The 14790-nt window shown below is 35.8% G+C and overlaps 2 protein-coding genes across 7 annotated transcripts in view; both read right to left on the bottom strand.

Moving 5' to 3' along the window:
- Positions 1–14790, bottom strand: part of LOC149554077 (protein SAWADEE HOMEODOMAIN HOMOLOG 2-like) — a 58842-nt gene that overhangs the window by 27836 nt on the left and 16216 nt on the right. For all 6 annotated transcript variants that reach the window (XM_089789411.1, XM_089789410.1, XM_089789414.1 and 3 more), the window contains exon 6: positions 1773–1836. In XM_089789411.1, coding sequence (XP_089645537.1) covers positions 1773–1836 — 64 coding nt within the window. The remainder of the gene's footprint in view (positions 1–1772; positions 1837–14790) is intronic.
- On the bottom strand, positions 9612–10622 carry LOC149554078 (uncharacterized). Its single transcript, XM_089789417.1, has 3 exons — positions 10394–10622; positions 9855–10254; positions 9612–9742 (listed from the first exon to the last, which is right to left on the bottom strand). Exons 1-3 carry the CDS (start codon positions 10508–10510, stop codon positions 9672–9674), a joined length of 588 nt encoding a protein of 195 aa, XP_089645543.1. The 5' UTR covers positions 10511–10622; the 3' UTR covers positions 9612–9671.

Here is a 14790-nt window from a genome sequence, read left to right as displayed (position 1 = left end):
GCATGAATGTTGTAAAATTATACTAGGCTATCTTTTTAAATTGTAATTTCCTGGATCAGGTCCTTACAGATCAAGTTTGTCACACTTCTGTTGCATCTCTGTTGAACATGCAGTGACAAGAGATTTCAAAGCACGATGGTAAAAGCAAATATGTTGGGAAATTGAGTTCATCTTTCAAACACATCATTTGAGTTGCTATTAATTCACCAAGGCTTGGAAGTCAAATAAAAGCTCAATATGCTCAATATGTCAAATTTCTTAAGCATCTAAATTTTTGAGTGCTACCAATATTTCTGGGCACTATCAAAGGCTAAATTCATATGCATTTGCATTCTCTCCCTCTCCTGGTGAGGTTCACATTAAGTACACAATTTGATGACTGCAAATAGAGAAACAAAATACAATATGATTGTTTCAACATAGGTTTGCTTTAGAGAGTAAGATGCAAGATAACGTCATTAGGATAGCCTCTAACATTCCTGAAAGTGTTCAAACCCTTCAGGAAAAACATTAGGCCATGCTTGCTAAAGTCAAACTTGTTTGTTTCAATAAGAAATTAATATTTTATGTCTCAAGACACAGGCTCAAATGTTACCTTAACTATCTCCTGTGGTGTTTAAAAGTTCATATCATTTTGATTTCTTAATGTAATCTAAGATTCATGATAATCAAACACAGCTTCTGAGAGTCCTATCTCTGCAGTATTCAGGTGAAGGAATCAATTTTCAAAACAATTCTAGACAATTTTTATCAATATTAAGTTAACAATAAGCTTAAGCTGGAGGCGTAGGGTACAATAATATTTACATAGGATGAATAAATGAGGTCTGAGCATAAAGAATGAGTTCTATATGGCATACAAGCGCTGCCATGCAACATTGCATGTAAAAGAAACTAAATATATGGCTCATTCACATATAATACAGGGCATATTGAAAATCATATGCATACAAATGGCCATGTACAAGCAGAAAGGCTGTGCAGGCTACTGGATATGTTGAATGTTGTACACTATCAATGTCGATTCAGATCTTTTGAATCACGGAAGCTGGTTTTCAGCACAGTTACATGCTTCAAAAGACCATCAATCTTCATAGTGCTATGAAACTTCCTGCATGACATACAATTGGCATTCACAAGTCTTCCATGCTGGAAAATTGACAATAGTGGAACTGATGGGAATGTTCTAACTTGCATGGCCATTATTTAAGTACCATTAAAATGATTATGTAGTATCATATGACAATCATCTTTATAAGGAAGTAAAAAGAATTTCATGTTCAATATAAGAAAAGAATTACATCTAGCACTATATATATATATATATATATATATATATATATATATATATATATATATATATATATATATATATATATATATATATATATATATATATGTATGTTAGATCTTGGGAATTTAAAAAATGATATTTGTAGAATTGCAGGAAAAAACAATAAAGGAAAATCAAATTTAATAAGTATATATATGATAATATTTACTATATAGTGCTAAATGTATTTTTCGAATATTGAAAATTTAAAAGTAAGAGATTGTACAATGGCCATAAAATAAATAACTCAAATCAAATATATACAGAAAGGCTAGCATTGACTGCTTATATATATTTTACAGATCTTGAAAACGTAAAAAATGGCAATTTTCAATGAACATCAAAAGATGTAAATGTGAATGAAATAAAAATACAAAAAAGTATAATTTACAAATATTTAAAAGAAACACATCAGAAATAAACTATTCAGCCAACTGACCATGCTCCATCCTTCGAAGATTTGGCTTCAAATTCGAGCTCTGAACAATCTAGTGGTTGCCTTCCTGTAAATATTGAAAATTAAAAATTACAGAAATAATAGTCATATATTCAATAGAGAGAAAATTAAAAATGATTTTGCAGAACTCTAAATCAACTGAAGAAAAATTGCACATTTTGCAAAATCTCTAAGAATAAGTGGAATCTTTAATTCTAAAATATACTAAAGAAATGTTCTATGATATCAAGACATTTATTAGAAATGAGGCATATCATTACATTATGTCTCCAAAATAATGTTTGTCATTCATTGTAGAAACAAACAAGGAAAGCAATTGCATTTGTGTTCCAAAATGACTAAGGATGACAGGAAAGCTGGGAAGAAGTACCAAGAGAGATATTAAGCCACCCCCAGGTGTAAAAAGTAACTAACACAACTACCTTAAACAAAAACAGATGGAGTAAAACTTAATTCTTTAACTCTGAACAATAAGAAATGATTCAATTATAGAGTTTCGTAATGGAAGGGCATCTTCATGAAGTATTGAGTTGGTGCAGATTAAAATAGAAGATTATAAAAAAAGGAACAAAGGTGTTACATGTCTAGTGCAAGGATCTGTAAGTTTTCTGCAAATTCTGAAGAGATAATACTGATGGAGTATTAATACCTTGCTGCAAATTGATCTGCTTCAATTCTGGGCTGAATGTTATTGTTCAGGAAGTCTGCAATAAATTATGGAAATTATATATTATTCTGTACTAAATCGCCAAGGAGCAGATTGCTAGAAGAGCATACTTAAAGAGTATATTGTATGTTTTCTATCCACAAACTTGCTCCTACTTTATACATTAACCAAGGGTCTTGTCTTTTCATAAGACACAACCCCTTCTAGGTCAGCCCTCCATGAAACAACCTACTCCTCTACAAATTGGCGACCTTTGTCCATTAACTAATAGTTAATTAATAATTAACTACAATAGTCAAATACAAGGCATATAAATATGCCTAGCAAATCGCCAATCTGTTCTAGGGAGATGTATTTATCATAAGGCCATATCCAAAGATCATAAGGCCATATCCAAAGGAACTTACATGCATTTTAGATCTATCTAGTCTGAAAGATCAGAAAATTAATATGATCAAGTTATCACAATTTAACACTCCCTCTTAACTTGATAATATAAATGAAAGAAACATATCTAGCAACATCGTTACGATGATTAAGCATAGATTTGTACTCTATATCTATCTGATTCTTCCAAGCATGTAGTATCATGGTACACATGATACTTTGTCATATTACTAAACTGTAATATGAATTATCATCTAGTCTTGTGATAACAGTATTGCATGTAATGCAATACACAGGATAAAATCCAAAGAGTTATTAAATTCTTCCTTTATCCAAGTTGTGACTCAAGCTTACATCACAATCTGATCCTAAGTTGAGATTTTCCAATACACAGGATAAAATCCGGAGAATGATTAAATTTTTTGTTTATCCAAGTTGTGACTCATAGGCATAGAAATGTCTAATGTGATCTTGAACTCATCCAAATCTGACAATAGTTCTCTACTATTTAGTACATTATGTCAGTGATCGTCATCTCTCATAATGTCTTTTTAACAAGAGTTCATTATCTCAGAGATAGTCACCTCTTAGATAATGAAAACAAATAGTGAAGCCCATAACAGTCAATAGCTTGACAATAACAATTTTAACACAAAATTATTTCATTAAAAATTAAAGAATACAAATGTATTATAATTCAACCATACAAACTCCTTTTTTGAAGTGATCTACATTCAAGAGAGAGAGAGGTTTGGTAAGAATATCTGATGTTTGATTTGCAGTGCAAATGTATTCTAACTTGACAGTTTTCTTGTCTACCATATCTCTTAGGTAATGGTAACGAATTTCAATATGCTTGCATCTATCATGAAAAAATGGATTCATAGAAAGCTTGATGGAATTTTGATTATCACAGTGAATGATAGTGGGATTCAAGGGTTGATCAAATAATCCCACAAGTACCTTTCTAAGTCAAACTACTTCCCGAGAACCCATTGCAATGCAATGTATTCAGCCTTCGTGGAACTTTGTGCTATTAATGACTGCTTTCTACATATCCATGATATCATTGTTGAGCCTAAACTAAAACACCCTAAAGTGCTTTTCGTATCATTAGCGCTTCCACCCCAATCTGAGTTTGTGAATCCATGTAAGTTTAAGTCAACTTTCTTATACTTAAGGCTAAGGTTAAGGGTGCCTTGTAAGTATCTAATAGTGTGTGTGATTGTAACCAGGTGAATCTCCTTTGGCTCACACATAAACTAACTTAAAGCATTAACAACATAGCAAATATTAGGTCTTGTATTTACCAAGTACATAAGAGACCCATTCATATGTTTGTAAATAGTAGAATCTATGGAGGGTGGTTCTGCTACTACTTCCTTAAGTTTGTTTAGATTAGTCTCCATTGGAGGAAACATAGGTCTACAATTTCACATTCCAAATCTCTTCAAGATGTCTAATGTATGCTTTCCTTGATTAAGTATGATGCTGTCAAAGTTCCGCCATACTTTTAATCCTAGGAAGTAATGGAGTCCTAAATCTTTTATATCAATTTCTTTGATTAGATCTTTCTTGCATTGCTCTATAAGATGATCATCACCTATTATTAGTAAATCATCAACATATAGTATAAAAATTATCATATCATATTTATCCCTTTTATAATAGAGATTTGGATTAGCTTCATTCTTAGAGAATCTTAAATTGGTAAGAAATGTATCAATTCTTTCATACCATGCCTTGGGAACCTGTTTAAGCCCATAGAGAGCTTTCCTGAGTCTCTAAACAAAGATTTTAGGATTATGAATTTCACATCCTTCAGGTTGTTCCAAATATACCTCTTTTGTAACCTTTCCACTCATAAATGCTATTTTCACATCCATCCAAAGTACTTTCCATCTCTTTGATGCTACAATAGCTAGGACTACTCTTACAGAGGTGTATCTGGCAACTAGAGCAAAGGTTTCTTCATAATAAATTCCCTACTTCTGAGAGAATCCGTTGGCTATGAATTTAGCTTTATATTTTTCAATGCTACCATTAGCAGCATGCTTGATTTTAAATATCCACTTAGAAGAAATAATAGATTTTCCCTCAGGCCTTGAAACAATGTCCCAAACATCATTCTTAATAATGGATTGGTATTCTTCTGTCATAGCATCCTTCCAATCTGTATTGTTCAATAGCATTTGAAACATTGGTTGGTTTTGATTTAGATAGATCACTCATGTTTGCAACATAGCTAGAGAATCTTTTGGGTCTTTTGCTTTCTCTGAAGGTTCCTTCTAGTGCAGAGAAGTCTTGTGCTTCTTCTATAGTCTTAGAGGCCCAAAGTGGTCTCTTCTTAGGATTTTGAGTTTCCCCAAGATTAAGATTTTGGATTTCACCTTCAATTTCTTCAATGTTCTCCCTCTGAAACTCAAGTTCATGATTTTCTTCAGAACTATGTATATGTGAAGGATCTTCAGAACTTAAGGCTCTTTTGAATGCTAAATCTTCTTCAAATATTAAACCCCTACTAAGTTCAATGTTTTTCTGACTAGGTATGTAAACTCTATATGCTTTGGGGGTGTCACTATACCCGACAAAAATGCCTTTCCTTTTGGAAGGTTTTAACTTAGTTCTCTTTTCTTTTGGAACATGTATGCAAGGCACCCAAATATCTTATGATGACTTATATTTGGTTTAACCTTAGAAAAGGCTTATTTAGGAGTTTTATCTCTAAGGTGGGAGTGAGGACTTCTGTTTTGAATATATACAACAATACATGAGGCTTCTGCCCAAAGATTAAATTCTAAGTTTAGATCAAGTATCATAGCTCTTATTGCTTCTATAATTGTGTTATTCTTCCTTTCTACTACCCCAATTTGCTGAGGATTATAAGGAACGGTATACTCCCTCTTAATTCCTACTTCTTTACAAAAATCTTTAAACAAATCTGAAGTATATTCCCCTCCATTATCAAACCTTAGAGTTTTAATTTTATGTCCTGATAGGTTTTCATTTCAGGTTTTGAATTCTTTAAATCTTTTAAGGATTTCTTCTGATTATTTACATTTCAAGAAGTAAATCCATGTCTTCTTAGAGAAGTCATCCATAAAGCATAAATAGTACAAAAATTCTCCGAGAGAAGGAACAAACATAGGTCCACATAAATCTGAGTGGACTAATTCTAAAACATTGTTAGCTTTTCTAGTGCTATTTTGAAATGGACTTTTAGAGTTCTTACCTAGTGCACATCCTTTGCATATGCTTGAATGATCTTTGTTCAACTTAGGTAAACCAATAACCATCTTCTCCATGGTTGATAAGGCTTTGAAGTTTAGGCGCCATAACCTTCTATGCCACACTTCATTTATATCAACAGCTTCATGGATTAAGGCTTGAATAGGTTCTATATTTAATTCATACAAGTATCCATTTCTTTGACCAATCAACTTTGATTTCTTGAATGAAGAGTTCTTAGACCAAGTCATTACTTTACCGTCCATGAATATAACCTTATGTCCATCATCTTCAAGTGTTGTAACAGAGATTAGATTCCTCTTGATTCCTAGTGCATAGAGTACTCTTTTGAGATGAAGAGAAATACCTAACTTCAGTTTTAAGGTGCAGTTTCCAATTCCTTTGACAAAATGAGTGGAATTATCACCTACGATAACTTCGTCAATAACTTCTTTTGATATTGAGTCTAGTACTTCATTGTATCATGTAATGTGTCGAGATGATCCACTATCAATTATCCATGCTTTACTTGAAACCTCATTTGATAGCATTGAATACAATACATGTTTCTCAAGATCATAGTTTTCCTCTTTCCTAGTAATGTTTGTACAATCTACTTGTTGCTTTGTAGTCTCTGGGCAATTTGCCTTCTAGTGTCCAAATTTCTCACACTTAAAGTATTTTACTTTGGATAAATCTCTCTTAGGTTTGTCATTTCTTTAATGAGCCTTCTTCTTCTTGAAGTGCTTCTTCTTACCTTTGTAAGAATTTGTGTTGAGAACATGAAGTTCTTCATCTTCGATTTATTATTTCCTCCCTTTCTCGAGTTTCCTAGATTCTTCTTAAAGGCAATCTCCCTTAAGTCTATTGAAGTCAGGAAGTTTGTCTCTAGCACTTACTCCTTGTGATAATGTTTCCCATGAATCCAGTAACCCATCTATAGCCATAAGTGACAGCTCTTTGTCTTCAATTATGGTCCTTATACTTGCAAGCTCATCTCTTAGACTAGTCACCCTTAGGAAGTATGAATTCATAGATTCTCCCTTCCTTATTTTTATATGATTTAGTTGCCTTTTTTTAGTGCAAGGGTTCTAGTTGCATTGTTAACCTCATGCATTTTATTAATGCACTCATCATATTAAATGTTGTCTGATGTTTCATTAGCATAGGTACTATTTAATTTTTAACTCCATGTAACATGATTTTCATGGCTTTCCTATTTCCTTTAATCCAGATAGTTTTATTAGGATCAACATCAAGTTGCTCGGATTCCTTATCAACAAACGGTATTACATCACTATCTTCAAGAGTCATCATAATTTTGAATTTTCATGCAACAAAGTGTTCTTTTCCATCAAACCTATCTTCAGGTCTGATTGCATTGGCCATTAAAGGTAGAAGAATGTTGCTTAGATATTTTCAAATCTAATTGTCAATTTGCAGAGCCTAAGTTCGACAACTTGGCTTTGATACCATGTAAGTTCTCTGCAAATTCTGAAGACATAGTACTGATGGAATATTAATACCTTGCTGCAAATCAATCTACTTCAATTTTGGGCTGAATGTTATTGTTCAGGAAGTCTGCAATAAATTCTAGAAATTATATTTTATTCTGTACTAAATCGCAAAGGAGCAGATTGCTAGAAGAACAGACTTAAGAGTATATTATATGTTCTCCATCCACAATCTTGCTCCTACTTTATACATTAACCAAGTGTCTTGTCTTTTCATAAGACACAACACCTTCTAGATCGGCCCTCCATGAAACAACCTACTCCTCTACAATTTGGCGACCTTTGTCCATTAACTAATAGTTAATTAATAATTAACTACAATAGTCAAATACAAGGCATATAAATATGCCTAGCAAATTGCCGATCTATTCTAGGGAGATGTATTTATCATAAGGTTGTATCCAAAGGAACCTACATGCATTTTAGGTCTATCTAGTTTGAAAGATCAAAACATTAATATGATCAAGTTATTAGGATTTAACAGGACCTATCCAAAAGATCGCACACCATCAATATCTATCACCGTGAAAGGATCACTACAACATCTAGAACATCTGGGACCTAGCAAACTAGGGCAGGCAATCTTAATGGGAAATTGAGTACTCCTGGAGCCTTGACCACTATCTACAACCAATAGGTATATGGTGGCATGATTAGAAAAAGAAAAGTGATGAGTAAAGGTGTGATTTGTTATTTTTAAAAGGTTGGTATATTACATCCATGATTTCATTATTCTATGAAAGATATTCAAAGAAAACAACACTAGTGAACTCTACTTGTATGAGTTGATAGTGGACCTTTAAAAATAACATGATATTGGAGCCAGATTTGCACACAAGATCTACTTAAAACATGCAGTCATTCACTCTTCTGTAGGACACAAAACATAGAGCAATTGTTGAAGCCAAAGCAACAAGTAAATTGTATGTGGCAAATAGAAAGGGTTAGTTGCAAAAGCTTTTATTTTTGAAATGAAACTTCCATTTATAGAGATAAACTTTAATATAATATTCATTGCAAAAATTGCTAGCGCCCCTAACAATCATAAGAGGGCATAAGGCTAGACAAATGATAAAAAGAAAGATATAAGTTAAGTAACGTGACTCGGACATAGCTCGGACTTAGCAAGGGTAACTTGCCTCGTGACTCGACTAAGACTCGACAGTGACTCGGTAATGACTCGGCAAAGTGAAAACACTTCGAAATTTTGAGATTTTTTAGGATTTAAAGACATTCCATGTACCCATTATTGAATAAAGCTTAAAGACACAATAACATCATTAAATAGAAGATGATTTGGTCATAATGCAAATACCTAAAAGTTAAACATACATTGATTACATAAGTACAATACTACAAACGTAAATTGCTAAATACTAGTAACTAAACAGTAGCTGCAGGAAATATTATAAAAGTAAAACATAGATATATAAAATGATAAATCCATGCAACCCATCAAAAATGTATATGTATCATGAAATCCAACACATCAATAGTCATCATCAAATGTTCCAAATTTTGCTCATATGTTAAGTTAAACAAAAAGTTAAAACAAGACTATAGTTATGGCTCCTAGTCCTCTTCGTCGTCGTCATCCTCATCCTCATCCCCAACCTCAACCTCAGGCTCAGTATAATCCATAAAATGCTTCTTAGTAAGGCGTCTGAGGTAGGTCTTGGATGAATGATTAACCATAGCATCAGACTGTGAGGTGCCTCTAGGATCAACTGTAGTCTCTGGCTCTATCAATGCCTGTGAGGTGCCACTAGGAACAACTCGAGCTCTCTGGTCCTCTGTTGCCATAGCCACAGCCTCAGCCTCTCTATCTGCCTCATCAACCCACTCTAGATCCTCATCATCAAAGACAGGATCAGTAGCCTTAGTGATCCACTCAAACTCTAGATCAACCTCCTCTAGAGTAATCAAAGAGGTGTCACTATCCAAAATCTCCCTGGTCCTAATGCATAAGTTGTAATGCACAAAGACTAGCCTATTCATATTCTCCACAGACAACCTGTTACGCCTCTTCAAGTGGATGTGCTCGAACATGCTCCAGTTGCGCTCACATCCAGAAGTGCTACTTGGCTAGCTCATTATGCAGATGGCAATTTGCTGAAGATTTTTGGTTGAAGGCCCAAACATTTGCCACCATCTATCTGAATTTTGAAAAAAGGAAAAAAAAAAAATATTAGTCTCATTTCAAAGTTTGAACTTTAAAGCTAGAAATTTACAAACTAGATTGTATAAGGCTTAATTTGCAATTTTTACCTGGCTGCAATTTTGTACGACCTTCTTTGCAAATTTGACTTGAAAAAATGGGCCCTGATGCATTATTATAGGCATCCATCTCAAGCAATATATCTGTGGCATTAGTGGCCATCATTGATATCACAGTGTATAGGCCACTAAGAACTTCCTTATCTGCCTTGAAATCTTCACGAAAATAGTATGCCAGATTGAGGTAATAGGCTATTGCATGGATGGGCTTATGAAGCTGATTTTGCCATCTCCTATCAATTATGTCCCAAATAGGGCCATAGTTTTCCTCAACTCCTACATATTTGGCCTTAATAGCCTCCTTGGCCCTATCCATACCCTCATATATGTAGCCCATAGAGGGCTTCTCCCCATTAGTAACTCGTAGGAGGGCTACAAGGGGCTCAATGATCTATAAAACAATTAAACAAAAAACAATTTAGTGAATGATGAAACTTTGCAAAGTTGCACAATGAAAATAAAATAAAAATATGTATGAGATAAATTAATTTATAAAATTTTAAGACTTAAGCCTTTAAAATTTAAATTACCTCCACAATCTTTGAACATGGCTCCCAAAAACCTTCATCACGAATGCATTTTGTTGCATCTATCCCTGCAGGGATGGTGGCAAAGGAGGAGGAACTCCATTCTGGACCAACAAACATGCACCTCAAAGCTAACTTTGAACTCAACAAGGATTTTAGTGTGATAAAATTAGAGGCAAATCATGTGATACAGGGACAAGCCAACTCCTTTCCCGTGATGTATTCCCTCATAATGTTGAGGACCAAGGCATGATTATAGATGAACTTACAAAATTTTTTGGCCTTAGCAACACATGATTTCACCCATTCAAGCTTGCCAATATCCTCTAACATGAGGCCGAGGCAATGGGCCTCACATGGAGTCCAAAAGATTCTTCAGTGTCTCTCCATCAAAAGTTTTCCTGTAGCAATTTTAAATTAGTTAGCAAACAATGAAATTTTTTGATGTATTAAAAATCTTTTAATTATCAAAATTTAATGAAAAACTAAAATAATTTTTTTAGAGCTTAGAAAGTTAGAAGTTAAAATTTTACCTGTAGCAACATAATTAGCTGCATTATCAGTGACCACTTGGACAACATTGTCTTCCCCCATCTCTCTTATGACCTCCTCAATAGCCTCACATAAGAATTTTGCATTTTTTGATATGTGAGGAAGCATCTATAGACTTCAAAAACATGGTGGATCCTGAAAGTGAAAGTAAACAAAATAATTATCATTCAAGAATCAATAGTCAATAAAACAAAATTTTCATTATTCAATAATACATTAAATTTTAGACTTCAAGAAATAGAGGATGATGAATTACCTCCACTAGAAACATGAAAATTTAGGAGGGTTTTATTTCACCTATCTGTCCATCCATCCGTCATAATGGTTCACCCCTTTTGGCTCCAAATCTTTCTATGGTCCTCCAACTCAAGTTTCATCTCCTCAACCATTTCTAGTAAGAGGGGGTCACTCAACTCATCTTCAGTGGGGGTTTTAAACCCCACACCACAAATGGAAACAACATCAATCATCCCCTGCCAATAAGGAGTCTTGTTAAATTTATAAAAACATTTTAATTAGCATATTTCAAATTTTCAACATCAAGTTAAAATTATAAAATTGAATTTAAATTTTAAAACTTTTAAGTTAAAAATGTAAAACAATCAAATATAAATGAAGTTGAAGTACCTGGCTGCTATAAATGGAATGTTGTATAAAAACCAAAACTTGCAAATTGCTCTTATTCCAGCTTCATGGATCTCCCTATTCTAGCCCAAGCTCTCAAGTGAGAGTTGTGCACTAGAAGTGGACCATGGTACAAAGAATTGTCCAACCTAAATTTTCTGACTCTTGGACGAAAGGTAAAGCCAATACTACTAGAGGGGGCAGTAACCGCAACACCACTAGCAGTGCAAGGAATAAATGTAGAAGAAGTACAACTAACAAAAACACTAGGACAATAGGGGGGGAAGGGAAGAACTTTCTCCAACACAACCTACTGAACCTAGCTCCGGTGTAAAACTAGACACAAAAATGTTTCCAGATAAGCGTGGAAGGGAATTGGAACCAATCTGAGCTAACTCTGCTAATTGTTTTTGTTTTAATTCCTTTTCTTGTTCATATTTTTCTAAGGCAACATAACAAGAACGTTGAGCCTCAACAGTTGCAGCGAGCCTCAACAGTTGCAGCTCTACAACGCTCGGTATCATGACCATGTATGCCAGCAATATGGCATTTCAATCTATTTATCCCCTCACTATTAACGACCTTACAAAATAGACATTTTGTTTGAGTTTTACCTCTACCCGGAAAGTCTATGGTGTACTTCCAACACTCATCTTTTTTATTGCCTTTAGAGAGCTTGGGTTTTTTACCTCTAGAAGCCATTATGAGTAAGGAAAAATGTAAAGGTTACTGCAATAAGACATTTTAGACCAAATATTACCATTTAAGCATTGTATTTTATGAAGATCTAAAGTTAAAAAAAACCCATAAACATAAAAAAAAAATTAATCCAAAAAACCCATAAGCATAGAGAAAAAAATCATCAAAATCTAAAAAATCAACTCTTACCTCTTTTAAATGCTTTGGGAAGTGTTGAGAAGAGCTCCTATAAACTCCTTGATGATATAAATGCAAGCTTTTCTCCTCTTCCTTTCAGCTGGTTGCAAAACAATGACACTCTATTTCTCTTCTTCCTCTCTCTCTTTCTTCTTCTCACAATAGAGTGTCATGAAAGCCCTTTCAGGGTTATAAGAATAACAAAGAACAAAAAAAATATTAAAAAACATTGTTTATATAATTTTTTTACTCAACAGAAAGCCTACTGCCGCGGCCGGGTCACGTGACTCATGAGTCAAGCGAGTCAGATTACCTGACCCTCCAAGCCTGGGTCACGGGTCATTTTGACCCGGCAGGCCATTGGTGACTCATCTGTTAGCCGACTGGATGGTTCCGGCGGTATTTTGTATTCTGTAGCCGACGGTCCGGCGGTGTTTTTGTATGCTGTAGCCGACAGTCCGGCGGTGTTTCTGTATTCTACAGTCGACGGTCCGGCAGTGTTTTTGTATTCTGTAGCCGATGGTCCGGCGGTGTTTCTGTATTCTGGAGCCGACGTCATCGGTAAATAGTTTGTAGCGGATAGAATAATTGTGGCCAACGGACTCCTTCGGGAAGGTTCGGCGGTAGTATTTATATCCCGTCTGGGATCATTGTAAAGCATCATTGATCTACTATTGCGAATATAATTCTGCTGTTCGTGTTCATTGTTTGTATGCGTTGATTTACTTTACCTGTACAGAAAACATTTGGCGCCGTTGCCTTATGAATCTGGAAGGTGGGAGGAATGAAGATTAATGCCAAATCAGCTTAACAAGGATCGGAATAAGGCGAAGGGAAAAGATGGAATCCGTATTGCGCAAGAGAATTTAATTCTGGCACAACAAGCCGAACGCCGATGAAGATTTCAGAAGATTGCCGACGGAAACCGAAGTGCGGAGGAATTATTGGAGGAGACTCGGCAGCGGGTGGAATTGGTGGAAGAAGCACGGGAGGAGTTCTTGAATTTGTGTTCGCCGAGGGAAGAAAATTCAGACAGGAGAGCATCAACTCGCACGGCTCGCAGTGCCGACGGAGCACAAGCGTGGAGTGACCTCTTCATCCAGGATAGACTTTTGCGGGAAACAATTTCGGAGGATCCTTCGTCTTCACCAAGGTTTGCAGCTGTCGACACCTCCAGTGTGGGAGTGCAGACCGCTAGTGTGGGAGTGCAAACCTCCAGTGTGGGAGACCAATCCGCCGGTGTGGGAGTACAGACTGTCGGTGTGGGAGTTCAGACTGCCAGTGTGGGAGTGTCGACCGCCGGTGTGGGAGTGCCGACCAATGTAGGAGTGCAGAACTCTAGAGTTATGGCGGGACCCAAAGAAAAGCTGTCGAAATTTGAAGGCGATGGTACAACCGACCCCCTCCGACATTGTAAGACGTGAGACGATCTGACGGGCAAATGGAATCACAGATACCGACGAATGGGTCAGGCAATTTCCGGCAACCTTACGGGGTGTCGCAATTGATTGGTTTTCGGATATGGATCCGCAGAAGCTGGATACATGGGATAACATTAAAAAGGAGTTCTTGGCAGAATTTAAACTCTTGCGGGATGATAATGAAATCGTAGCGAAAATTTTCAATATCAAGCAAGGGAAGCACGAAACTATCCGTGTCTACACCAGGAGATTGAAAGACTTAATAAACAAAATGGAAAGCAAGCCAGCGGACGGATTGCAAAAAAGGTGGTTTGTGGATGGCCTACGCTCGAAGTTGCGGAGGAAAATGAAAATTGTGCCACTGTCATCATATGTGGACGCGTATAACAGAGCATTGGACCTTGAAAGTGAGTAGAAGACAAAGAAGAAGAAAACTAGCTCCTCTGATTCTGATGACGACGAGCCTGCCGGAGATGATAGCAGCGACAACAAAGGCAGCAGCAAGAAAGTTCGAGCCCTACAGAAGGATATGATCCGCGTGATGGAGTTCAAAAATATGTAGAAGGAGCCAAAAGGTAGTTGGTGCACGGAATGTAAGACTGACGGCCATACTAAAGGATCGTGTCCAAAGAAACAATTCTGTGACATTTGTCAGATCATGGGCCATTCGACAAAGGAGTGCCCCTTTAACATGAAGACAAGAGGATCTCCGCAGGTGTTTCTCACACAGGAGGCTTCCCCGTCAGGTAGTAGCGGAAACAAGAATACCGCCGGTGCTACATCCGAAGGATACAGGAATAATAACAGAGGGCAAAATAATAACAATAATAACAATAATAATGGCAGCCGAAGTCGAACTCAGTATGATGCAAACGGACGGCCGATCGTTCAATGCAGAGCGTGTAATTTGTGGGGTCATTTTGCGTG

This window comes from Cupressus sempervirens, chromosome 6 (assembly GCF_028749045.1).
Source record: "Cupressus sempervirens isolate cs-2001-9-10 chromosome 6, ASM2874904v1, whole genome shotgun sequence".
NCBI lineage: Eukaryota > Viridiplantae > Streptophyta > Pinopsida > Cupressales > Cupressaceae > Cupressus > Cupressus sempervirens.
This window is presented reverse-complemented; position numbering and strand designations above follow the sequence as displayed.

Excerpts from the sequence above, each read along its gene's own strand:
- LOC149554078 (XM_089789417.1), bottom strand. The coding sequence starts at position 10,510 with ATGTTTGTTGGTCCAGAATGGAGTTCCTCCTCCTTTGCCACCATCCCT. Across the intron at positions 10,255-10,393 it reads CATGTTCAAAGATTGTGGAG|ATCATTGAGCCCCTTGTAGC; the intron begins GTAATTTAAATT and ends ATTGTTTTATAG. Across the intron at positions 9,743-9,854 it reads TCGTACAAAATTGCAGCCAG|ATAGATGGTGGCAAATGTTT; the intron begins GTAAAAATTGCA and ends TTCAAAATTCAG.